The sequence below is a fragment of the Eurytemora carolleeae genome, unplaced genomic scaffold, assembly GCF_000591075.1.
Source record: "Eurytemora carolleeae unplaced genomic scaffold, Eaff_2.0 scaffold739, whole genome shotgun sequence".
Classification (NCBI taxonomy): Eukaryota; Metazoa; Arthropoda; class Copepoda; order Calanoida; family Temoridae; genus Eurytemora; species Eurytemora carolleeae.
This window is the reverse complement of record NW_019396827.1, coordinates 148188-174449: the sequence shown is the minus strand read 5'-3', so window position 1 is coordinate 174449 and position 26262 is coordinate 148188. Positions and strand designations below refer to the sequence as shown.

At 32.4% G+C, this 26262-nt stretch overlaps 3 protein-coding genes across 4 annotated transcripts; 1 reads left to right on the top strand and 2 right to left on the bottom strand.

Moving 5' to 3' along the window:
- Positions 1 to 1811: 1811 nt before the first annotated feature.
- LOC111709118 (periostin) lies at positions 1812 to 10904 on the top strand. Of its 2 annotated transcripts, XM_023482723.1 has the most exons (12): positions 1812 to 1837; positions 2946 to 3019; positions 3886 to 3953; positions 4475 to 4534; positions 4953 to 5019; positions 5240 to 5311; positions 6370 to 6443; positions 7010 to 7131; positions 9080 to 9151; positions 9238 to 9266; positions 9407 to 9500; positions 10711 to 10904. In XM_023482723.1, the coding sequence occupies exons 1-12, from the start codon at positions 1823 to 1825 to the stop codon at positions 10831 to 10833; spliced, it is 870 nt and encodes a 289-aa protein (XP_023338491.1). In that variant the 5' UTR covers positions 1812 to 1822; the 3' UTR covers positions 10834 to 10904. The 2 variants fall into 2 exon arrangements, with proteins under 2 accessions (XP_023338491.1, XP_023338492.1); XM_023482724.1 differs by lacking the exon at positions 5240 to 5311.
- Positions 10846 to 17952, bottom strand: LOC111709117 (zinc finger protein 691). Its single transcript, XM_023482722.1, has 13 exons — positions 17817 to 17952; positions 17459 to 17479; positions 16864 to 16901; positions 16720 to 16790; positions 16134 to 16172; positions 15760 to 15825; positions 15424 to 15483; positions 14733 to 15021; positions 14556 to 14650; positions 14306 to 14488; positions 13897 to 14061; positions 11470 to 11528; positions 10846 to 11019 (listed from the first exon to the last, which is right to left on the bottom strand). Exons 1-13 carry the CDS (start codon positions 17933 to 17935, stop codon positions 10968 to 10970), a joined length of 1257 nt encoding a protein of 418 aa, XP_023338490.1. The 5' UTR covers positions 17936 to 17952; the 3' UTR covers positions 10846 to 10967.
- LOC111709121 (peroxisomal membrane protein PEX16) lies at positions 17860 to 26159 on the bottom strand. Its single transcript, XM_023482728.1, has 12 exons — positions 26004 to 26159; positions 25380 to 25424; positions 24884 to 24948; positions 24092 to 24133; positions 23877 to 23988; positions 23087 to 23176; positions 21941 to 22021; positions 21267 to 21419; positions 19314 to 19386; positions 18871 to 18983; positions 18425 to 18523; positions 17860 to 18039 (listed from the first exon to the last, which is right to left on the bottom strand). The coding sequence occupies exons 1-12, from the start codon at positions 26091 to 26093 to the stop codon at positions 18037 to 18039; spliced, it is 966 nt and encodes a 321-aa protein (XP_023338496.1). The 5' UTR covers positions 26094 to 26159; the 3' UTR covers positions 17860 to 18036.
- Between the last annotated feature and the right edge of the window lie 103 nt (positions 26160 to 26262).

Genomic DNA, 26262 nt, shown 5'->3' with positions numbered 1-26262 from the left:
CAATATAAACAAGTGTACTGCAGTTTCTTGAAGCAATATAAACAAGTGTACTGCAGTTTCTTGAAGCAATATAAACAAGTGTACTGCAGTTTCTTGAATCAATATAAACAAGTGGACTGCAGTTTCTTGAATCAATATAAACAAGTGTACTGCAGTTTCTGGAAGCAATATAAACAAGTGTACTGCAGTTTCTGGAAGCAATATAAAAAAAATGTACTGCAGTTTCTGGAAGCAATATAAACAAGTGAACTGCAGGTTCTGGAAGCAATATAAACAAATGTACTGCAGATTCTGGAAGCAAAAAAAACAAGTGTACTGCAGATTCTGGAAGCAATATAAACAAGTGTACTGCAGTTTCTGGAAGCAATATAAACAAGTGCACTTCAGTTTCATGAAGCAATATAAACAAGTGTACTGCAGTTCCTGGAAGCAATATAAACAAGTGCACTGCAGTTTCTTGAAGCAATATAAACAAGTGTACTGCAGTTCCTGGAAGCAATATAAACAAATCAACTTATTTCTCTCAGTTTGAGTTTCCGAAACCAACCAGTAAATAATACGGTCCACCCTGTAGACTATAAAGTTTTGATAGTTATAACTTATAACCACATTTTTCATTACGTTTAGTAGTAAAATAAAATATTTATTAGACGTAAAGTTAACCTAGCCATTGATGTGTTCAGAAGCGTGCAATATAAAGTATAGTTTAATTAGCACTAAAAACGTGGCTATACTAATCTAATTATGGTCATTAAAGGAAGATACATCAGGAATTGATCTTTATTTAAAAAAAACAACCTAAATTCAGACAGTGTAGCAGGTTACAGAATACCCACCAAGAATGATGCTTTGAAGGCGACCTTATTTTCTATATTTATACTTTGCTTAAATTACTGTATGTCTGTTTATATCCAATAAACGTCAAAACTGCTGAACCGATCGAGCCCAAGTGGGACCTCACATGACCCAAGGGAAAAGTATATGGATGCTCAAAATTACAAAATGTGTGTCCAAAAGATTTTGATTTTTGTAAAACTTGAAAAACTATTATCAAATCCGCGAACTTTTTTTGTTATTGTTTTATACTGTACAATGAGAAGATGCTGAATTGTTGTACTGCCATCCATAGAGCATACAGTCTTTGGTTAAATTACGCTTAAAGCAAAGAAACAAGTGTACTACATCTGTACAGTGTACAGTACATCAAACCGAAAATAAAAAAAAAACAGAAGAAAAGCATTTTGTCTCATTCTTAGTTTGTAATTCATAGTATTGCATTTTCATTTCTTGCACGTTTTTGTGATGAATCAGCGTCGTGAGCAGGTGGGGGGGGGGGGGGGGATCCTCCAAATGGTTCCCAAGTGGGTATTTATAGTTCCCTCTGATAACCGAATATTCATTAAAATCATTAAAAGGTTCAACAAAAATACCGATTTTACCTTCTTTGGTTTCGTAGTAATCGTGTAGTTTAGAAAATCGCTAGAAATATTGAAAACTGTACTTTACAGGGCAAAAACAAGATGACACACTGATGATATGATAAGAGACGAAATTCTAATTCAAAGAAAGTCCCCAACCCCCTGCAAATAAAATTGCACATTTAAAACAGTTTTTGTTTGAAACAAGAAATTTTTAGAATCTAAGACAGAGATGAGAAGTTCTTGTACTTTAAATGATTAAGTTTTAAATATTGTCTAGCAAATATAATTCATTTATAATGGTCTGCGGTTGAATAATACCCCTCACACCAACCCCTGGAATTCATTTTTAAATTTGTTGTATTAGTTGTTTCTTGTCAGTGGATAGGGGAAGGTGTCACACCATGATACAGTTCCAGGTGGTTATAAATACAGTACAGTACAGTACAATACAGTACAGTACAGTACAGTACAGTTCCAGGTGGTTATAAATACAGTACAGTACAGTACAGTACAGTACAGTTCCAGTACAGTATAGTACAGTACAGTACAGTACAGTTACAGTACAGTACAGTACAGTTCCAGGTGGTTATAAATACAGTACAGTACAGTACAGTACAGTACAGTTCCAGGTGGTTATAAATATACAGAGTGATTCTTAATTTAGTCCTTTCACAAATCATGTTTGACTTGGTCATTAAAATGGGATATTTAATTTAAGTCTTTAAGCTTTCAGTTGAAGAGAAAAGGAACTAAGGAATTGAGTCTTGGGTGTAACTTTGCAACCAAACGTAGTAGTAGACCTTAAATATTACATACTACGAACTCTGTTAGATCAAATAAACTAAATTTGAAATATCAAAGCTAATTCTTAACCATCAAACAGCAAAGATGTAAGGATTGGAAAATTTGTTTGTGGCAAATACTCGATTCCTTTTACATGATTTCCAAACATCAATTCAAAATTCTTGCATATTGTTAAACAACTATTCTCTACCCATTCGTCATTTGACACTTTTATACATTTTGAATCCTGATTCCTAAGTAACAATGAGGAATTGATATGAACTTTTTTGGTCATCTTTATTGTCTCTCAGCAGAGAAAACACGATTCAAATAATTAATCAGAGAAAAAAAAAATAGGTTATAATGCTAGGAAAGTTAATTGCAGTTGCGAATACTCTGCGTACATATTGAAACCAGTTCTCTTTGGGCGAAATTTGTAAACAAGAACAGATGCATTAGTGTTCGTTGAGTATCCGCGAGGAGGATAAAAGCATTGAATTTTGAAAATTTTGATAATTCACATAAAAGTTTCCTATGACCAGAATATGATCATTTATTTTTTATTTGGTTGATGGATCCCATGTCAGGCTATGACATCCGTCTTGTGTATACACTACCGCCCAGAGACAGTACACTGCATACAAAGTTGCGTACACCTCTGAAATAACTTTCCTTGCATTATAACCTTGCTGAAAATTACGTCAATGAATAGACTTGAAAAAGCTAATATTAGATTTTCAGGTATTATTAGTGCTTCTGCTTGTTTATAACATGGTGGCTTGTCAACAAAATACTCTCAAAACTATTGAAGAAAGGTGAATAGTTAATAAAATATTCAGAGGGACAGTACAGTAAAAAGCAACTATGTTATGAAAATTCTATTAGGGATTAAACCTTTTCCTTGAAAGTTAGAAGTTACTTTATCAAGATTTTTATTGGGATAACTCTAAATATATATCAGAAAATAAAGTGTTTTGCTTGTGAATCGTTAGTGGTACTTTCAAATTCAAAATTAGGACAAACAAAATACAGGATAAAAATTTAAAGCAAGATTATCAGAATGTGAACTTTGCACAATATGCAAACACGGGATTTAAATAAAGTGATAGATTTAGTGATATCTCGTTTCATATTAAAAGTTCCTTTAGCTCTGAGTTTCAACTAAAATTTAAACTGATACTTTTTTACATACAGTAAGAACAAGAAATCTCTGGAATAAGACTTTTTGCCTCAAATTTTGGCTTTAAGTCTGATGAACACGAGACACAGCAATTTTTCAATAACTTACCAGTAAATCTATTTGCTTTGTAACAACATCAAATGCACTTCAGTATTGTTTTAATGTTGTATATTCATATTCTACAGTATTTTGGTTACCACTGTAGTAACATTACAAGATATATTTCACAATGCCGATATATCAAATCTTTATAAATGATTGATTATACAGGGTTACCCACAAAGGATGAGACTTCAGAGACGATTGTTCGGAATTTATATATTCACGATTCTTTGACTGAAAACAATTGCTTTTTTACAAAATCATTGAATAAGCCATTAGGTTACTATATCTAAGACAGAATACATATATAAACACGGGGATTGTCATATTTCAAAAGTTTCTGGTCGTCTCTACAGTCTCATCCTTTGTGGATAACCCTGTATCCAACTGAATGTTTAGAAGACGTGAGTTTCTAGAGAGCCTTGGTAGGAAACTGACCGTCGAGAATAACAAAACTTTGGAAACAGGTTTTTCCTATTTCTCTCATTAATTGCTTAATGCTTACAAGTTCAAAACTCTAATAATTTTGTTCCATGGATCGTACACCGTTTCATGTTGTTAGCAATCATTCTAATATATATATAAATATATATATAGATACTGAATACTGTCCACATACCTTTATTTTCTTATACATATCCTTTGCAACCTGATGTCGTAGATCTTAGATATTTGAAAAAGCAAAAACAGTGACAGTTTAAAATATAGTTCCAAAGGAATTGAGTCTTTGCGACAAACTCCGATTTTCAAATCCCTTTATCTCTGCAACCCAATGTCATAGACCTTAGATATTTCAAACTATTAATTCTGTTAGATCAAATAATCTAATTTTGAAAAATGAAAGGTTGTTTGTTGCAAATTTAAGAAAATTTAAGTTTGTGGCAAAGACTCAATTCCGTTGTATGTAAAGAAGAATTACAAAATTAGAGGTTGAGGCCAATAATCAAATCCAAATATTTGAATGAATTAAAATAATTGAAATATTTAGATTTGACTGAAAAGGATTCTCCAGAGCAGCCGAGAACTCCTAGGCAGCGGGATTTCTTAGGTATACAAAAAGGCTAAAATAAGAAATCGGATATTTTTAAAATACCATGCTTAGAACAGCTATCAATGTCCCACTTGTTGGTGATGTTGTCGATCGTAATAATTAATTAAAAATAAAAAAACGAAATTTTATTTTTAAAAATTCTGAAATTTTTTACAAATAATAAATACTTCCTCTTAATCAATGAAATATTCTGGTCATAGGAAATTATTATGTGAATTATCAAAATTATCAAAATTTAATGCTTTTTACCTCCTCGGATACTATACGAACACGAATGCATCTATTCTTGTTTACAAATTCCGCCCAGAGAGAACTGGTTTCAATGTGTACGCAGAGTATACGCAACTGCAATTAACTTTCCTTGCATTACACCCTTGCTCTTTAGTTTCATAATCTTGAATTCTGCACTGTTCAGATATTTTGGAGGATTCGGAGGATACTTTTGAATTCGAAGGATCCAGAGAACCTCCGAGAGTATTTAGGTTAAAAAAAATACAGATATTCTTAGATAGTTTTTAAAAACGTTAAAGATGAATTACCTAATTTCGTATTTTATTTTACATTTTCCTTCCCCTTATAGGATTTACTAACCGAAGTCCAGGCATAGCTAACATAAATATATATTATATATATTATATAGATTATATAGATTATATAGAAATTATATAGATTATATAGATTATATAGATTTCCTACTCCTAGCACTGGACAAGACCCCTTTGTAAACCTTCCAGATCCGTTCGAACCAATTGATTCACTCACTCAGCTTCTCAGGTTCAATTTTGATCAAAATATCTGAAAAAAAATAGTTTTTCTCCAATTCTTCTTCTTTTTCAATTAAATCCAATCCAATCCAATCAAATCAAATCAAATCAAATCAAATCAAATCAAATCAAATCAAATCAAATCAAATCAATCCAAATCAAATCAAATCAAATCAAATCAAATCAAATCAAATCAAATCAAATCAAATCAAAAATCAAATCAAATCAAATCAAATCAAATCAAAAATCAAATCAAATCAAATCAAATCAAAAATAAAAAAATAAAATAAAATAAAATATAATCAAATAAAATCCAAAATGTGGGAACTATCCAACACTCAAAAGCTTCCAAATTTCAGAATGTAGTTTCCAGTCTTTAATGAATATTGTTTTCTTAACAAATACAATTCGTACGATCCCAAAGGGATTTAGTCTTTGCCACAAACGCAAATTTTCTAATTCCTATCTATATATAAATTTGGCTTGTCTGGGTGTCTGTTTGTTTGTTTGTATCCAATAAACGTCAAAACGGCTGAACCGATCGGGCCCAAATTTTTTGTAGGACATATAGGGACCCCAGGGAAGGTTTATGAATGATCAAAATTTCAAATATTTGTCTTCATCAAAATTCGATCTTCATTAAATTTTTGAAAATTTTGAAAATCCACGAAATTTTTTGTGAAAATCCGCGAATTATTTTTGTTTTGTTTTACGATGTACACAAAGAGAACATGTTTACAATTAATTTAGAAGAGGCTAGTATCTTTACAATTTGATAGAGTACATACTACATATTTGATATTTCAAACTTAGATTATTAAATATGAAAGCTTTCATAGTTAGAAATATCAAAGGTCTACACATTGGGTTGCAAAGATGTAGGGATTAGAATATCAGAGTTTGTGGCAAAAACTCAATTACTTTAAGCTATTAAAAGTATAATTTTAAAGAGGTTTAGAACTGAACTTTGCAGGATACATCTATTTTGTTTCAATTTACCAACAAATTCTTTATAATTTTTATTTCTATTCTAAAATTTCATGAACTTTTGTTTCATTATTTTGCTAGTGCTAGGGAGCGGAATACAGCCATCGGAGGAATTCTCACCCAGTTCGATCAGTTCGGAACTAAAACTTTATTAGGTTATATTTTTAAAGGGATTCGTAAAATAATTTATTCCAGATATTCGGATAATTTATATCAGAAAGGTTAGAAAGATGTATAAAGGGATATAGTAAAAAGTAAAATGTCAAACTTCAGTAAAATTGAAAATAAAAGTTTTTGGTAAAAAAAAATATTGTTTACAAGGGAAGGATTACACAGGTTCAGATATCTTTTAATAAAAATAAAATAGAAATAATAAAAGAGATTTTTTTATATACGGTGTCCAAATAGATAATAATATAAATATAGCATTGATTTGGAAACAGTCTAAAATTTCCAGGCAGTTATAAATGACAAAGCGAATATAATAAAGGTTTGTGCACCTTTTCAAAATGGGGTCTTACTGAAATGTATCTTAAAAATTGACGGAAATGACATTAGAACAATGTTATTTTTCACAATAAGTTGAATTTGACATGATATCACCATCAATTTTAAAGAAGGAAAAGAGGTCGACCAAATTATGGAAATTCGGCGAACATTCCTGTAGATACAAACTAGCATGAAAAGGTTTCATAAAAACAAGTTTTTCAATGATCTTCAGGTCGAAGTGTATTTGGGTTGGATGAGTCAGGAGGAAACGTTGTTCAAGTCTTAGAATCATCATCTCAGTTCTCTGTATTTATCAAAACACTGATCAATACAGGTCTATATGAAGGATTAAAGGTCAGTTCTCTGTAATTATCATAGGCTCATAGCATGGGTCAAGATAACCTGAAGAATTAAAGATTAGGTCACTGTCCGAGCTTCTGGAGGGGCCCCTCCTCTATTGAAATTTATGATATGAAATAAAATGTCATGGGATGAAAGACGCAACGAAAATTGAATTGAATCAATGACTTGAAATACCCGTTAAAATTATTTTCTCATCTTATTATTTTACTGTAAAATTACAGATAGAAAGTGTGAGAATTGGAGTTTACAGATAGAAAGTAAGAGAACAAAAGTTTACAGATAGAAAATAGGAGAACTAGAGTTAACAGATAGAAAGTAGGAGAACTGGAGTTTACAGATATAAAGTAGGAGAACTGGGTTTTATAGTTAGAGAGTATGAGAACTGGAGTGTACAGATATAAAGTAGGATAACTGGAGTTTACAGATAGAAAGTAGGAGAACTGGAGTTTACAGATAGAAAATAGAAACACTGGAGTTTACAGATAGAAAGTAAGAGAACTGGAGTTTACAGTTAGAAAGTAAGAGAACTGGAGTTTACAGATAGAGTATGAGAACTGGAGTTTACAGATTTAAAGTGGAAGAATTCGAGTTAACAGATAGAAAGTAGGAGAACTAGAGTTTACAGATAGAAAGTAGGAGAATTCGAGTTTACAGATAGAAAGTAGGAGAACTGGAGTTTACAGATAGAAAGTAGGAGAACTGGAGTTTTCAGATAGAAAGTAGGAGAACTGGAGTTTACAGATAGAAAGTAGGAGAACTAGAGTTTACAGATAGAAAGTGGGTGAACTGGAGTTTACAGATAGAAAATGGGAGAACAGGAGTTTGTGAACAGATAAGAAATACTGCTTTTTGTTCAATTTTTAGGGGGGGCGCAATTATGCCCCCCTGAGTTAATGGTTTAGTCCGCCCCTGTTGTCCATGCAGATCTACTTTATATATGATTATTGCCCAATCATCTGTTCTTTCTGTAAGTCCATACAGAAATCTACAATTTATATATGATCATTGCTTAATAATCAATTCTGTTCAGTTGATTTGTCCATGCAAACCTACTGTGTATATATATATATATATATATATATATATATATATATATATGATCAATGCTTAAAGATCAGGTCTGTTCAGTTAATTTGTCCATGCAAACCTACTGTATATATGTATATATGATCATTGCTTATTAATCAGTTCACTTCGTTAGCCCATGCAGATCTACTACATATGATCATTGCTCAATGATCAGTTCTCTCTGTTATAAAGATCTACTATATACATATGATCATTGCTCAATGATCAGTTCTCTCTGTTTATTCATACAGATCTACTATATATATATACATATGATCATTGCTCAATGATCAATTCTCTTTGTTTATCCATGCAGATCAACTATATATATATGATCATTGCTCAATGATCAGTTCTCTCTGTTTATCCATGCAGATCTAGTATATATTTATATATATATATATATGATCATTGCTTGATGATCAGTTCTCTCTGTTTATCCATGCAGATCTAGTATATATACATATAAATATATGATCATTGCACAATGATCAGTTCTCTTTGTTTATCCATGGAGATCAACTATATATATGATCATTGCTCAATGATCAGTTCTCTTTGTTTATCCATGCAGATCAACTATATATATATATATATATGGTCATTGCTCAATGATCAGTTCTTTCTCTTTATCCATGCAGATCAACTATACATATATGATCATTGCTTGATGATCAGTTCTCTCTGTTCATCCATGCAGATCTACTACATATATTATCATTATCATTATCAGCAGTTCTTAACCTCACTGAATTCGACAAATACAAAAAACAAACTTTGAATATTTGTTAATGAAACTATTAATCAAACATTTGACAAATCATTTCTCCTAACTAGTCCAACCTTAAAAATCAATTAAACAAGTTCCTAGGAATCTGGACCTTTCACAGTTTTTGCAGTTTCTAACTCTGCATTCAGTCAGTATAGCAGGAATACTTTAAAGGTTAGTTCGACTGTCATTAAGATAATGATAATAAAAATACACGTAATTTAGTAAAATCTTTTTGTCTCTTAAAATCATTATTTCAGGCACTTTTCGATTCTAAAACAGAGTTAAGGAAAAAAATCAAAATTACTAAAGATTATTTAATGTGAACTCAAATTTATCACAATTTACATAAATAGTAAAATACAAAAGATCCTCTCAGTGTGGGGGGCGGGGGGGGGGGGGTTTCAGATGAATTAGTTTTGATTTAAGACGAGTTCTGTTGAGACATGTATCCCGGCAACGTATATCCAGTCTATCAATACCTAGTGGTGTATCTCAAATAGATATGGCGGACAGAAAGAAGGTTAGTAAACATCAAAGATCTCTAGTGGAATATCTCAAATAGATATGGCAGACAGAAAGAAGGTTAGTAAACATCAAATATCTCTAGTGGTGTATCTCAAATAAATATGGAGGACAGAAAGAAGGTTAGTAAACATTAAATATCTCTAGTGGAATATCTCAAATAGATATGGCGGACAGAAAGAAGGTTAGTAAACATCAAATATCTCTAGTGGTGTATCTCAAATAGATATGGCAGACAGAAAGAAGGTTAGTAAACATCAAATATCTCTAGTGGAATATCTCAAATAAATATGGCAGACAGAAAGAAGGTTAGTAAACATCAAATATCTCTAGTGGTGTATCTCAAATAGATATGGCAGACAGAAAGAAGGTTAGTAAACATCAAATATCTCTAGTGGAATATCTCAAATAAATATGGCAGACAGAAAGAAGGTTAGTAAACATCAAATATCTCGAGTGGAATATCTCAAATAGATATGACGGACAGAAAGAAGGTTAGTAAACACCAAATATCTCTAGTGGAATATCCTAAATAGATATGGCGGACAGAAAGAAGGTTAGTTCATATCAAATATCTCTGGTGGAATATATCAAATAGAAATGACGGACAGAAAGAAAGTTAGTAAACATCAAATATCTCTAGTGGAATATCTCAAATAGATATGGCGGACAGAAAGAAGGTTAGTTCATATCAAATATCCCTAGTGGAATATCTCAAATAGATATGGCGGACAGAAAGAAGGTCAGTTCATATCAAATATCTCTAGTGTAATATCTCAAATAGATATGGCGGACAGAAAGAAGGTTAGTAGACATCAAATATCTCTAGTGGAATATCTCAAATAGATATGGCGGACAGAAATAAGGTCAGTTCATATCAAATATCTCTAGTGGAATATCTCAAATAGATATGGCGGACAGAAAGAAGGTAAGTTTATATCAAATATCTCTAGTGGAATATCTCAAATAGATATGGTGGACATAAAGAATATTGGTAAACATCAAATATCGTGTGGGTTGTCTCAAATGTGTTCATTTGGAAAATGTTTGTTAACTTTCGGAAATTACCTGACATCTTAAACGAACCTAGAAATCACATTTTAAGAGATCAAACAGCCCACAATGAGCGTTGTACAAAATACAACGTACTTAAGACAATTTCTCAAATTATCAGTTCACCTTAAAAATCTAACAGTTAATATATCTAGGTAACTATAGGATCCCTGGGAGGTAGAATAGCCCTGTATTCTTGTAACGGTGCAGCACAGGTTGTGGAAATGGATCATTTTACATCAAACGGAATAATTCATATTGTGGACGATATATTGTAACTAAACAACGTATAACATTGCATAGATATATTTACTTTTGTTTACATTTTAATAAATCTATGAAGCTAAAATTTAACTGAGTTTTCTCCCTTCCCTATCAAGCTAGTAGAACTATGGTTGCTCCAGTATCAAAGTTACTCTTGGAACTTTGCAGTCCTCAAGTCGGGTAGAGAAACCTCGTGCGTTCTAAATATTAGAAGATTTAATGAGGGTAGAGCTCATGGAAACTAATGCTACATAGTGTGCCAATAACATGGGAAAATAGTAACGAATGCGATCTCGTCATTCTAAAGAATTAGTATTGTTTTACCCAAATCAATGGTCATGATGGTATATTTCATGTCAACGGTAAAATACTGTTTTGTTTTTCTGAATAATATGTCTTCAACATTCTTGCAAAATGAAGAGTGAAGAGGAACAACTGTACGTTGTTTGTGTACGAGATTTTATCCTTTTACAAAATACAACAGAATGCAATCAAAACATAAACAAACAAATTCTTAACTCTAGCAGTTGTTGTATCTCTCGAATGTCAAATTTTTATTAGCACATAATAAACAAAAAGTTTTTTTCGACTAAGAATAGTTCAAGTCTGGGTTAATTTTACAAGCATCTCTAAGTTCAAATAATACTTACTTTCTCAAATGCTTCTTTAAATTGTCAATTCTTGAAAATAGAGTATCACAATAGTTACACTGAACACAAACATTTATGTCATAACAAAATCTATCTTTGTTAATTCTAAAACTATTTTCTCAAATTGAATTTTTCATACAAGTTTATCGTTGAATTCTAAAATTATAAATAGTAAGTAAAGTAAAAAATTATTTATTTATGAAATATAACAAAAACATACAAAAAAATGTGTTTCAGGAGAAAATATTTAAAAACCTCTAAAAGTAGAGGTTGTGGGAATATTTCCCCCCAATTCTAAAAAATATAAAAATAGAAATAATAGGAAAAGGAAAGGAAAGGATAAGGAAAGTTACAGATTTATTGTTTACACTATATTTTATTTTTCGATTCTATCAAGAAATATTTTCAGTTCCTCAAATTTTGATGGTAAACTTTGAATGTTTAAACTAAGGACATTTAATCCGCTAAAATTTCTAATGTTTGATACAAAATTGTTTTCACTTTGGTATGTATTTCTAAGCTCAATGTTTGAAAATAAATCGGGACCCATATTTGTTTGTTCTAGATAATCATTGTAATTAAGAGTATATTGCTCGTTTTTATTAAGGGAACCTATATAATTTTTCACATCTTCAAGATCATCGTGGTCGTGTTTTATTCAATTTAGAAATGATAAAATTGTAATATCTTTGTCGAAATATGCATGTAATCCACCAAAAAGGGTTGAAAGGAGATAGGATAGGAAGAGGATGGAATTGTGTAAGCGATGGGAAAAAACTGTGTGGCATATTGATAAACATGCTCAAATAGAAATGGGGTTCGTTAGAAAAAAAAACAATTAATCTTTGGCTTGGAAAGAAATCAGAAGAGAAATTGAAAAAAGTACATAGTATCTCAAGTTTACATATTTAAGCAAACCGTGCGAAAAGAGGCAATACTTAGGATTAGTGCAAAGTTTTCAATTTAAGAACTTAATTTCAGTAAAACATTTACCAGTTTTAATTTAATAGTTGAAATTTAATATTTCCGAAATAGAGAGTTCATGATTTTTGTGTTCTTGCTTTCTGGATCACTGGCGTACATAATCTTCCCGTTGAGAGTTGTCCAGACTTTGTGCACCTTCTCCTTCTTCTTTGCTTCAACTCTCAGGGCAGCCAACAATTCAGAATTCCTTCTAGTAAGATCACCGTTGATTTGGATAGTTCCTCTCTGGTTGATTTTTTCATTGGACAGTCGGTAATCTTTTGGAATAAACCACTTGTGCTTAGCAGCATCCAGAGGGTTTAAAGCAGGGTAGCTGAACTTGATAACCTTGGCTCGAATGGGTCTTGATAGAAAGCGTAGGATAATGAGTGGTGGACCTGTTTGACTACGTCTTGAACCAGCTGGAGGTGAACGTGATGGAAGGACATGACCATGTTCAATAACTTTATCGTATTCTGGTACTTGGCTTATTTCCCCTTTCAGCTTAGCAAATTCAAGAGTTGGTTGGATTGCTTGAGTATAAACGTATTTCAGGAATTCTTCATCTTTGTATTCCTTTGGTACATGTAACCCCTTGATACGGATACTGAAATTCCTCTGATGTTGCTGCGTATCGTTAATCTCGTCTATTAATTCTTTGATTTTGTTATCCTTCTCTGTGTTCTGTGTTTCAAGAGCTTGAGTTCGATCCATGAGTGATTTAATCTCATCCTTGTTTTCTTTCGCAATAGCATCTAGATCTTCAATAGATTTTTGAATACTCCGGATTTCTCCCAAGATATGATTTTTAAACTCTCTCATTGCATCTTTGATTTCTTCTTTAATTGTAATCTTTAGTTCATCCTTGAGGCTGGTAACTATTTGGTCTTTTATAGTAATCTTTAGTTCATCCTTGAGGCTTGAAACTATTTGGTCTTTTAGTTTACTCAAATCAGCTTTTGAGATAGCCATCTTGAAAGGTCGAAGATTCCTTCACTGATAGAAATAAAGTAGATTCCCTCACTGTAAACAGCTGTTTTATGTAAACAGATGTCCGTTGGGAGTAGAGGGGGGGGGGGCAGGCCTACTTGCTTGTCCTGGTCCCCTGCCTAGAATTAACTAAAAACGTTTTTGCAAATTGATATATTCACAAAACTACACTTTTATAGCTTGATTTTTGGAATCTTTCTGGCTTCAATGTTGTTGATAATGTTTTAAAGTTTATGTTTTCTCATTTTTCTCACCAAACACTAATTATGTCATTAGAAACCCATTCACGTGTGAGAGAGATTATCTGTATACGTGCATCCTAATGCCTATATACCGGAAATGCCCAACCACCCTTTTGAGGAAATATTTTTTTAACGCGACAAAATTAGGGAAATATCCTCTACACCTTTTTTAATCCTTAACCAAAGCTAGTTCTAAAAATACCAAATAAAAAAATATAACATTAAAATGTTCCTGATAATGTTTGAGACCATCATGTGCCTCTATGTGTCTTTTCAGCTTAAACGCGGAAACAAAACATCTGCCGCACTCGTCACAGCCATATTTTCTCTCTAGATGAATCTTTAAATGCTTCTTGAGCAGTCCTGATGTATGGAATCCTTTCTTGCAAACATCACACTGTATTCAGAAATAAATAAAAATTTAATAATCTTTATTGTTTCACTGCATTAAAGGGACTATACGCGTAATTTCAAGTGACCCTCAAGACAAAGAGGCCAATGCCCAATTTACAACGGTATTCTTTAAACCTTTGACTGAGCAAAGAGAGCTCTGTGTTTAAATCTCTTAACACTACTTGATATCATGTAAAGTCCATTTAACAAAGAGTAAAGTCAATAGATGATAATTATTTCTAAATTTCCTGAAAATCCCGGGCTTCTCCGTGAGTCTTCTTGTGATTATTTAAATCAATCATTCTTGTATATCCTCGTTCACATACATCACAGGTTAAGCGTTTCTCAGAATGAAGTTTCATATGTTGGATTAAATTTTCTTTGGTAAAAAGCTTTCCACAATGCTGGCAGGGTTTTTGTATCATTTCATGCTAAAACACATAATTAAACTAAATATATTCCGAATTGCTTAGGTGTGGTATTTTTATGAACCCTTACCTTGCTCTCTCTGTGTCGTTTTAGTGTATAATTATTCTTGAACGTGTTTCCACATATATCACATTTATTTTTATGATGCTCAACTGTTGAGGTATCTAAAAAAATGTTATCAATCCAAGATTGCTGGAGCTAATTATGCAAAATATTGAGGTAATTAAAAGTTTGATGAAGGTCTACCTGGTACACCGGCTGACTGGCTGTGAACAGAATTATGTAGAATGTCTTGAACCACGTGATCAGAAAAATCAGCCTGCTCTGCTGGGCCAGGAGGAGTGGAAGGACCAGCGTATTTGGAAGAAAGATCTTGTTCAGAATAAACATGCTCGGAATGCATAGAAGTACTAGTATGCCTGGAGGGACCAGCATACCCAGAAGATCCAGGGGCGGAAAAAGATCCGGGGGCGGAATAAGTAGGAATTCCATCTTCGAGGAAAATTTCCCCTTTAAAAACTTCTTCATCAATGACCTAACAAAAGACAAAGTATCTTGAAATTTTTAAATTTCGGATAAAATAACAATGGACAAGTGTATAATGTATATATAGTATATACGCATTACGCATGCTGTACAAAATAAGAAACTCTACAATGTTTAAATTTTGAAGTTTCTTAGATCATATTAGATCGTTTATATTTTAGATCATATTAGATCGTTTATATTTTAGATCATATTAGATCGTTTATATTTTAGATCATATTAGATCTCATATTAGATCGTTTATATTTTAGATCATATTAGATCGTTTATATTTTAGATCATATTAGATCGTTTATATTTTAGATCATATTAGATCGTTTACAGCTCTAAATTGAGGTTTAAGAGGCTGATCTGAAAATTTTAATAAAATGAAACACATAAAAAAATTTACCCTCTCCACAGCTGAGACTGACAAAGATTGCAAGTAGACCATACGGTTCGTTTCCGCAACCTTACAAACAACATCATTTTTTTAAATAGCCAATTAGTTCAAAATTCTAGATACACTGAAATGAAAATAACAAAACTTTTAACAAATCGATTTAGTAAAACAAAAAAAGGAGCAGATAAATTCATTAAAACAATACATTTCTTAAAAACATTTAAATTGATTGTAATTTTTGAATTGCTTAATAGCAGATTACAACAATTGGTTTATTGAAACAGAGAGACAAGGCATCGAATAAATATCAAATATGGTAAAAATTAAATAAATTTGTTAATTTTCCTGGATCTTTTGCTCCATTTCCAGGTTGACACTCTCAAAGAAAATGCGGATACGATTATGAACATCCTAAAATAAAACATTAACTGATATCAGCGTGTACAGAAGACCAAGGTTACAAAAAGGTAACACAGATTGACTCAAATAACATTATATTTAGTATCGGCCTTAAGCATTTTACCACTTTCAAGTTTCATCTTCAAACATCTTCAAATACGATAACAAGAAAATGAGTTAGGACAAGTGACTTTTGGCATAATATTTGTAATGTAAGTACCGTGTTGGTAACTTGGTAACAAACATATTCCATACCTAGCTGAAAATATAAACAACAGAAACAAGAAAAATCCTCGAAATTCTAGCATTTTCAAAAATACCTGAATAGAAACTTCAGGGAGAAGAATTAAATCGTCAGTCTGAAAAAAAATGATTTTATCTAATTAAAGCTAGATCGTAAGAGGGTAATAAAATATATATATTTTTAACAGAAATATTTTTTAATCTTTAAGTTTTAAATCGCACTGTGTTTGAACATCTTAAATAACCATTTGCTTCTTGTTTGATCAGCCGTCCTTGCTTAACATATTTTGTCTTTATTGGCAATGGCAAGCTTTACTTCAACGGCAAATTTGTTTTTAACTGCCTGATTATGTCTATCTTTTTTGTTTGCCTTTTCGGCAATTTTGTCTATATCGGCAATATTGTCGAAGTCGGCCATTTTGTTTATGTCGCAATATCGTCTGTAACGGCCATTTTGTTATGTTGCTCATATTATCTGTGTCGGCCATATTGTCCATGTTGGCCATTTTCTCTACGTCGGCTATATTGTTTATTTCGCTCACATTGTAGCTCTGTTAGCCATTTTGTCTGCGTCGACCATTTTGTTTATGTCGCTCATATTTTGAGTCGGCCATTTTGTCATGTCGCCATATTGTATGTTTCGGCCATTTTGATCAATCTAACCTGTGATTCTACTCCTGATAGTTCTGGAAGTATGAGGAAAACTATAAGTTTGTTCAGGGCCAGCACTCCATCTACAGATTTAGAGTTGACTTTTTTAAGCATTTCATGTAATTTCTTTTATTTTTTATTTTGAATATTGGATACCTGGGCAGACGAGCTGAATGTTTTCATATTTTTCATTTCTAATTCAAGACTTTGAATTTATAGATTAAGAATAAAATAAAAAAAATAAATTCAAAAATTTTAAAAACTAAAAAAAAGGTTAAAAAAAATTCAAACAATTTATTTCTTTGCTTTTAATACAGTCCTGATCAGAAAGACCCGGAATTATTTTTTAATTATTCAGACAACTTAACCCTATTCCCGCTGGGGGGGGGTCAATTTGACCCCCCCCTGTAGTTTTTTTTACATAACTCAAAAAGTATTGGTCTGAGGCTTAAAAAACTAACATTTTGATGTCCAAATTCCCCCCCCCCCCCCAGCGTATCCTGGTTTTCAAGTACCCCAGCGGGGATAGGGTTAACAATCTAATGTTACAAATATGATGAATAAACGATCAATAACAAAATAGCAAGAGTTCTGCCAATTCCAAAATGTGGTCTGCCTTGATTGTGCGTTTGAAATTACCAGAGATAGATATGTAAAGTCGTCTGATTAACTGTCAATTAATTCCAGGTTTTTCTGGTTATGACTGTAGTATGTGCACAACATTTTTAAACAATTTTAGATAAATTCATTCCTGCAATTCTTGGCAATTTCCCTAAAAACAAAAGAAAAATGTAAACAATCAGAAAGAAATCGGCCTAGATTAAGGTGCATTATTCAAAACGAACACACTAGGAAAAATGCAAGATACTACTTACTAAAGGCCAATTTAGAGCTTAAAATATAAATTAGGTCTTTTGGAAAGCTGTTTAATAACAAATTCTTTAATAGCAGTTTATGGGAGGGAATCGAAAAATCTTTGTACGAGTTAATTGAATTTTGTCGAGCAACTTAAACTTTGAAGAACACAGACAACTTAAAAGATTTTTACTTTCTTATCAGTTATACAATCCTATATTTAAAAATGTTTGTAAAATATAAGTATTTTTTACCTTATAAGTTCTCTATTTTTATACAACGTATCTAAATCCATTCTTTCTGTAAATAATGTAAATTTATAAACAACCCAATCAATAACGCAATAATGCAATCTTTTAGTTTCTTTGAACATCTATCTTGAATTCTAAGTACAAACTTTTAAAAAAATCAATCAGTAATCACAGATTGTATATTGTATAAAGGCAACAGTTAGATTAGGACGAAATAAAAGGTTTATTAATCAGAACAGGAAAGACAGATATAGGAAATCACGTGATCAGTTATGGAAGTATCTCAGCTGGTAGGTAGGTAGGTAGGTAGGTAGGTAGGTAGGTAGGTAGGTAGGTAGGTAGGTAGGTAGGTAGGTAGGTAGGTAGGTAGGTAGGTAGGTAGGTAGGTAGGTAGGTAGGTAGGTAGGTAGGTAGGTAGGTAGGTAGGTANGTATAAAAGTATATCTGCTGGTATGTAGGTAGGTAGGTGTACTACTCCTGTGACCAAGTATAAAAGTATATCTGCTGGTATGTAGGTAGGTAGGTATACTACTCCTGTGACCAGGTATAAAAGTATATCTGCTGGTATGTAGGTAGGTGTACTACTCCTGTGACCAAGTATAAAAGTATATCTGCTGGTATGTAGGTATGTATGATATAATACTGGATACTAAGGATCCTCCAATGGGAAGATGTTTCTCTAGAGTGGAGAGGAAAACTAGCAGGATTCTCTAAACATAATAATTATAATTAATCAGAGTAAATTGATCACACGATAATACTATACATACATATATGAGAAGAGTTCAGAACACAATACAAACTGTACAGCATACTGCAGCATCAGACATACATATATACAACACATCCAGTTTGATATAAATAGAGCTTGGAAACCCAGCTTCGTATGGAATCAAAATTTTCCCGATGGAAGTCCACTTTTAAACCAAAGTAAGAACACTAATCCCTAATCATTAAAGGCAAATCGAGTTATAATCGGAAATACAAACAGATCACAAACATCGTTTACTACTTTATATATATATATAGATAGAGACTCCTGAATTGTTAAGCTTACTTTTGATTGTTGATCGTAGAACGGAGATCTGAGTATATAACTGAACAAGTTAAAGGCCCGGCGCAACAACTCTTTTTCTTGTTCGGCGTTTAGGTCACTTTCACGATATATGCCTAAACCACAAAGATATGTTAAACTTTAAATTACTTAAAGGGACTGTAAGCGTAATTACAAGTGACTCTTCCTACAAATATGACAATGCCCGATTCACAACGGTACCCTTAAAACCTTCATTGGAATAATCATAGGGAATATATTGTCGTTTTTATATATTTAAAAGTGTTTAATTCTGATATTTCATATATGTTTTCCTGCAGTGGAAATGCGCAAGTCACTTTAACTAGAAAACCACAATTGAAAATAATTAGTTCACAGAATTATTAACATTTTCAAGGTACTCAAGGTACACCAGCACAAAGTTGAAAAAATTATCTTGATCCTACCTTGGCTTGCACAGTCCATGGAAAGGGAAAGAAGGAAAGGAGTCCATGATTTTGACCCAAATAACCCGAAAGCCTAGGAAGTCAAAATATAACATTTATTATTATTATTACATTATAACACACAGGGATGTATAATGTACATTTCCTTGAAAATCATTTTACCCGAGAGGTGAGGTATGTTTGAGCACTGAGCAGAGCAGCAAATTTTTCTAGGTTTTTATTTTGAATTGGGAAAAAAATTTGACTTTTAGGGGTAAAATAAATATAAAAAACTAACATTTTGATGTCCAAATTCCCCCCCCCCCACATTCGTCAAAAATCATTTATGTAAGATCTAGAGATCTTTATATGACTATTGTTCAGGTTGATTCACGAAGCACGAGACTCTACAAGTGTTCCTACAGAAGTACTCAAGATCCTAATATTCTAATCTACAAATATTTATTCTACATATATGAGTTTTATCCTGTAAAACTATATTTATTGGACTTTTTAACTTGAGAACTAGAACTTTATATCATTTGCCAAGCCTTATAACAAAGCCCAGCCTATAAACCTATTTAATGGCCCTTATGTTTCAGAACATAACGGGATAGATTCTATTTTATTAAACGAATATCCTATTAGCTCCAGGTTGTGCACTCAAGGTTTACTAAACATCTAAATAATTGTTTTATGATTTTCAACGAACATTAATCAATCGATGTTTATAAAAGTGAACCCAGTTAATAATCTCGTGTTACCACCTGTTCTACCTGAACTCTGAACTGTAAATATAAACACTAAACAGGTGATCAATTGAGAAACTCCAGTTAAGCTGACTTGGAATTTCAACTAACTCTCGGTTTATCTTTAGATAACCCTGCTGATCAACTCCCTATCCTCGAACCTGGTTTCTCCCCCAGGACGGATTGATTTGGTCCTCTGATCTGAGTTATCACTCTGGTCTTCATCTTACCACAAGCCTGCCGTAGCTGCGATCTCTCCGCCGTAGCTGCGATCTCTCCACTGTAGCTGCAATCTCTCCGCCGTAGCTGCCATCTCCCTGCTGCTGCTGCTATCTCTCCTTGGATGAAGTAGAACTACACTTCTCTCTAAACCCAACAGCTTGAAGATAAAGCTGAAATATAAAAGGTGAAGATTAACAGATTGAAACTAGTTACTCAAAAGATTTAATAAACTAATTTAATCTCGTTTAGATATCTCCTCTATCAGCCCTGAGTGCGAGATCGACTTCTCTAATCTCTAAGATGATCTCAACTGTACCTTCTATTCCCCAGTCTCTGTGTCGGGATAACAATAGGTACATATTAGTTTCTTGTGATCAGTGTGAACTACTTTTTTGAGTTATGAACAATTGAAAACACATATTGAAATTTAAAGACTATATCTTTTAAATGAACTCACCGTGATATTTTTAGTTGTGTACGAGATATGTTGGCTAAGATCTAAAGAGCTATTAACCTCCGGCCTAATCAACTTTGTAAGTGCATTTTTAAATCACATTAATATTTTATGAAATATTCACATTACACACCTGGAGCAAATTTTATTGGCAACTTTACAAGTTCATTATTTTACGATTCATTTAATATTCATAATATAAATATTCTAAACGTGACTGATTTTGTGTTTTTCAGTTTCACGCTTAGAGCTCTTGTTTTTGTTCCCTATAGACTAAATAAATAAGATTAAACAAGACTCTAGAGTAAAAACGAGGTGCGCTGGTGAAAGATGTATGCACATCTTAATGTTAATAGTATGAATACCTTTGGATCTAAGGTATTGGTATTCTTGGTTCTATTCCCTCGTAGTAAAATTAGGAAAATCAGTGTATTTTCGGGTGAAAAGTATCTAAAAGGGTGACAAACTTGCCATATGGGTGTCTGTTATTTCGTTTGCTTTCAAACCTTGAGGGGGGGGGGCCTTCAAAATATCTACCCCATATATTACCAGAAGATGTGTTACAGGTTGAGCCACATGAATAAGTTCTGCTGCTAACTGATGTTTGGTTAGAGTAGGTTTAGTAGGACAGGGAGGTCTCCAGCTTCTTCTATATCTTCCAGGAGCTAAATATATATATATCAGTTGTTGATAGAGCAGTGGCTAGCGTGTTTGATTCGTAATCTAAGGATTCACGGTTCAAGCCCCGCCAACTGCAAAATCAAAAACTGATGAATTGAGCCATACTGATGAGTCCTAATCTGGGGGCGGAAGCGTCATGTATGTGTGTCTGTACCAAAAGAGTGTGTGTAAGTGATAACGAACCGAAGGCGTGTACTGTAAGTATATATACAGTGCATAAGAATCTCGGTATTTATACAGTCTAAGAGAGTACATTTGTTTATTGATAATTGTTTACTTAAAAATAAATTTAATATACATGTAATATATTATTTATATATTTAAGTCAACACTATAAGCCAAATTTTCAATTTTCATTCAAAGAATATAATTTGATTAAAGTTTACAATAAACTACTCGTTAATCAAGCTTAATTATAATTTACGACATTGTTCTGCAACTTCCTTGACTGCAGTCATATTGTGTGTCTGTACCAAAAGAGTGTGCGTGTGTAATAACGAACTCGTCTGCAAAGCAGTGCGACTGGCTTTCTCATGCCAGACCAGCGCCATTTCCCTTCCCTTTCCGATACTTCTAATAATTCGTCCTGACTTCAACACAAAATAATTCTCCTTCTGATCAACCTGAAATTACAATAAGGCAATCTTATTGCAGATGTTTCTTTTTTCGACTTGTATGCAGGGGTTGTTGTTGTTGTTGTTAAGAGTACACTTCAAGTAACCTTTCAACCCAGACATGACTTTTATCATTAAGCTGGGAAGGCGCTGATGGGCGTGAAGTCAAATCCCATGCGTGGATTCACAACAATATTGTTAAAATATTAAAGGAAATGTCGTCCTACTTCAATCTTAACTACCTGGCCATCCGGTGTATACCAAACATTCACTGTATGGGTTTAAGCATTGCCGACATGTGGACATTCACTCATTATTAAACAGAACAGTGAACTGCATAGTTAGTTAAATATGTTAAATTATTTGATTTTGATTATAACCTACAATATTTCAAAATTATGTAAACCATCATTCACACTGGACTACATGTCCAGAAACCTCTACTATTATGGCTTTTTTTCGGCTTATGCAAACAAGTTAATTATTTTTGATGTAAAATTCAAAATGCAATTCAAAAACTAATTTGAATTGCTTTTAAGTTAATGCCACTTTATCGGAATAAAATAATAAGAAAATTCCTTCATTGTCATTTGTTGTATCAATGCAGTTTTAATAAACTTCTTCATATTCAATTATTTTTCTTTTATCCTTACTATGTAATTTATTGCAGGTTTTAACTTTTCGACATCGATGTTAAAATTTACTGAGTAAAGTCCTGTGCTAAAGTGTGATGTTTTATTTCAACAAATATCCATTTTCTTGTCAATTATGGGGAAAATAACGTAATATTTTTGCTTAAATACTCTTCAACTCTTATCATTCCTACATTATTTTCTGCAGCAGAAATTTGCTAAGAATCCGCTGCTGAAAAAAATATTTTTTCCAAATTGTAAACATATTATGTTATTCATTTAAGATAAGATTTAAAGGTACCGTTGTGAGTCGGACATATCATTTTATTTTGTTTTAATGAAGGTTTACTTGAAATTACGCCTACAGACCTTTTCACTGTTCAGTGTAGACTACTAGTCATTCGTGTTTAGTATAAATATTACACATGATGTACTGCAGTACCTGTACTGATGGTACATATTCTGGATTTAGTGAAACCAACATCTTTCTTCTTCTGTACAACAGAACTAGTCTTAATGCGGTCTTCACAACCTGTGGAAAATATTGTTATAGAAAGAAATTATTTATCGGTACCCTCTCATCCTACCTAGACCGAGGCGTTTTAGGGGGGGGGGCTTTGAGGGCTTAGCCCCCCCCCTGGATCAGTGAAATCTATGGTTTCCAGTTTTTTTTGGGCCCCAAAAAGAAAGAAAGTTTAAGCCCCCCCCCCCTTGGGACAGAATCCTGAATACACTCCTAAACCTAGGGAAAACTGATCTGAGTGTTTTCTGGTCTAAAATTGTATCATATCTTTTCTTTAGCTGTGGTTAAGAGTTTTGATGGGGATTAGGGATTTTAATTCGCAAATCTGCTCGATATTTTTTTTAAAACTACTTAATAATTAGGTCAGAATCCCTTTAGGTTGGTTTCCTGCCGGTCAGTTTTCAAAACATCAAATTATCTGTAGATCTAACTTTCAACTTTTCAGAAAGGAGAACTTGTGAAACAAGTAATAAATCCAAAAATATTTTTCATTTTTATTTCCAACAATGATTCCCTGTTAAAATAAGATGAATAAAAAAGTCGAACTAATTTGTGAACAAATATTTTTAATTTCGTTTGAAATCTAGATCGTTAACGAATGGAAAAAAACCGTTTTCTCAACTGGTTCACTTATTAGTAAAAAAGAACGGTCTGTTTATTCAGTTAATTTAACTAATCACTAATGGACTGAATACATGCCCAGTCCTACCTGTAAAGAGAATATGAGGGCCCATCTAGCGGCAGGACCACCGAGCCGAAGTGCAGCTATCTCAAGAAAAACTTCCACACAGTGCAAAACCCGCAAGACCTCCTCTACTTGACTAAGAAAGAAATATTCTGAACACATAGATCTCAGTTTGAACATGATTTGCATAGGCCTAATATTTAAATCATTCAAGTATAAAAATTTTCCATTTTATTTACCTGAACCCCTCTGCAGTAATAACAACGTCTTTGTGAATTATCCTTTTTGATACAAGATTATCATCTCATAAATTAACAAGATCATAGAATAAATTAAATGATATTTATTCACAAAATCTAAGCTTTTAACAACGAACTTTACAATTCGAGTTTCTTTCTGGTTTTAGTTTAATCAAAATATTTGACTCCAAAAAAGATTAAGGATTAGCCACAAATGCAATCCTGCAATATAGATAAAACGTAAGATGATATAGGACAATCTTCAGGGTTGATTTCACGTGCAGACAAGCCCATATTCTTATAGAATCCAGAAATATTCTAAATGACTTTAGGCCTTTAAACAAAATGGCTGACGGCTGTTACGATTTTGTAACCTCGAAGCTCTTCAAGTTGAAATTCATCGCTTAAGCAAATTTATTTGGTTCCATAATAGTAGTTGATAGAAATATTGTTCTTCTCAACAAAATGAGTATTTATGATTAAAAACAAGATTTTAGTCAAACGTAATGCATCTATTTATATAAAGTAGTAATCTTTGTTTATATGTCCGATAATAAACTTCTTGGCCGATTTTAAATTTCGTTGGGGAACTCGGGAGAACCACGGGAATATTCTTAGCTTGGTTATGAGATCCTAAGTTAAGTGGATCGAATTTAATAGCAAAAATTTAGTTTCCCGGTAAAATCAACCCAAATGCGGGTAAACGGTGGAAGTAACTATGAGTAACCTGGGCAACGCTGGGTTCCCAAACTAGTGTAAGATAAAATATAAGATGATATAATCTGTGTATTCCTGTTGTTAATCAAGCTGACCAGCTGCGCTGCAGAAAATACAAACTCAGACAATAACACACTTTCCTTAATAATTGCAATCTAATGACTGCAATCTGTATTCTGTAATGTTATTTTTGCTATACTGCAATCTAATGACTGCAATCTGTATTCTGTAATGTTATTTTTGCTATAATGCAATCTAATGACTGCAATCTGTATTCTGAAATGTTATTTTTGCTATACTGCAATCTAATGACTGCAATCTGTATTCTGTTATGTTATTTTTGCTATACTGCAATCTAATGACTGCAATCTGTATTCTGATATGTTATTTTTGCAATACTGCAATCTAATGACTGCAACCTGTATTCTGTAATGTTATTTTTGCTATACTGCAAACTAATGACTGCAATCTGTATTCTGTAATGTCAGTACCATGTTTATTGATGAATTTAAAAAACTAAAACGAATCTAAAAATACAAACGACACCTAGTTTGCCTAAATAAACATTTACCTTTATATATCCAGTAAGAATGTAGCTGAGGCCTCGTAAAAAAGTCTGATAAATAATACAAACTAAAAACCCCATTTTTCCAAACTCATTTATATCGACTTTTTAAAGAATTTTAAAGAATTATAACAAGAAATAAAATATTTAAAATCTTTCTTCTCCCCGGCCATGAAGATAAAATCTAACTTAAAATTTCTGACATTATCTATCTTAATTATTAGCATTAATAATTAATTTAAATGTGACTTCACTGCATAAATAGTGTCGTTTTTATAAACATATTGTATTATTCAGGTATTTTTTTGGCTTCCAAGCAAATCTGATAAGTTATTAAATATTTTAAGTTGTATGTTTAAAAGTTTGATTATTCCTCGAATCAACAATCAATAATGTTTTTCAAATAGTGTTTTAACGAACGATAGATTTTTTCTTCGTTCAAATCAAAATCTTTCGTCAAAGTCAAAATCTGGCGTAATGTGATAAAACCAGAGAACAAAATTTTGAAATGAGGAAAACCTCGGTAAAGTCTTATGGTGCTACCGAATTATAAAATTATTATGCATAATAATTGTCAATAACCATTAAAAATAAGTAAAAATAATTAAGGTTTTATGTTGTATTTAATTCCTCAATATCTTTGACCAGGTTGGGATTTGACAGGGCCCAGCATCTATACTTTTCAATATATTCTAGTCCAGGGCCCACGAGTTCCCTCATTTTGGCGTTTACTTTTTTCTAAACCGCCATTTTCTTCATTTTCTGAAATTGTCTAAATTGTCTATTGAACTGAATGAATTTATTGAATTTGTACATCATATGTACAAAGTACAAAGTTTAGTACATAAATAAGGTAAAAATCAAGATTTAAGAAGGAAAACTTTAATTT

Coding starts and splice junctions, on each gene's coding strand:
- LOC111709118 (XM_023482723.1), top strand. Junction 5,020..5,239: donor GAACCTCCGAGAGTATTTAG/GTTAAAAAAAAT, acceptor TCCTACTCCTAG/CACTGGACAAGACCCCTTTG. Junction 7,132..9,079: donor GTCTATATGAAGGATTAAAG/GTCAGTTCTCTG, acceptor ACAAGTTCCTAG/GAATCTGGACCTTTCACAGT.
- LOC111709117 (XM_023482722.1), bottom strand. CDS start 17,935: ATGTTCAAAGAAACTAAAAGATTGCATTATTGCGTTATTGATTGGGTT. Junction 17,480..17,816: donor AAAAATAGAGAACTTATAAG/GTAAAAAATACT, acceptor TTTTGTTTTTAG/GGAAATTGCCAAGAATTGCA. Junction 16,173..16,719: donor TATCAGGAGTAGAATCACAG/GTTAGATTGATC, acceptor ATTTTTTTTCAG/ACTGACGATTTAATTCTTCT.
- LOC111709121 (XM_023482728.1), bottom strand. CDS start 26,093: ATGAGGGAACTCGTGGGCCCTGGACTAGAATATATTGAAAAGTATAGA. Junction 24,949..25,379: donor TTCTTACTGGATATATAAAG/GTAAATGTTTAT, acceptor GCAATTATTAAG/GAAAGTGTGTTATTGTCTGA. Junction 19,387..21,266: donor AACCTGTAACACATCTTCTG/GTAATATATGGG, acceptor TTGACTTCCTAG/GCTTTCGGGTTATTTGGGTC.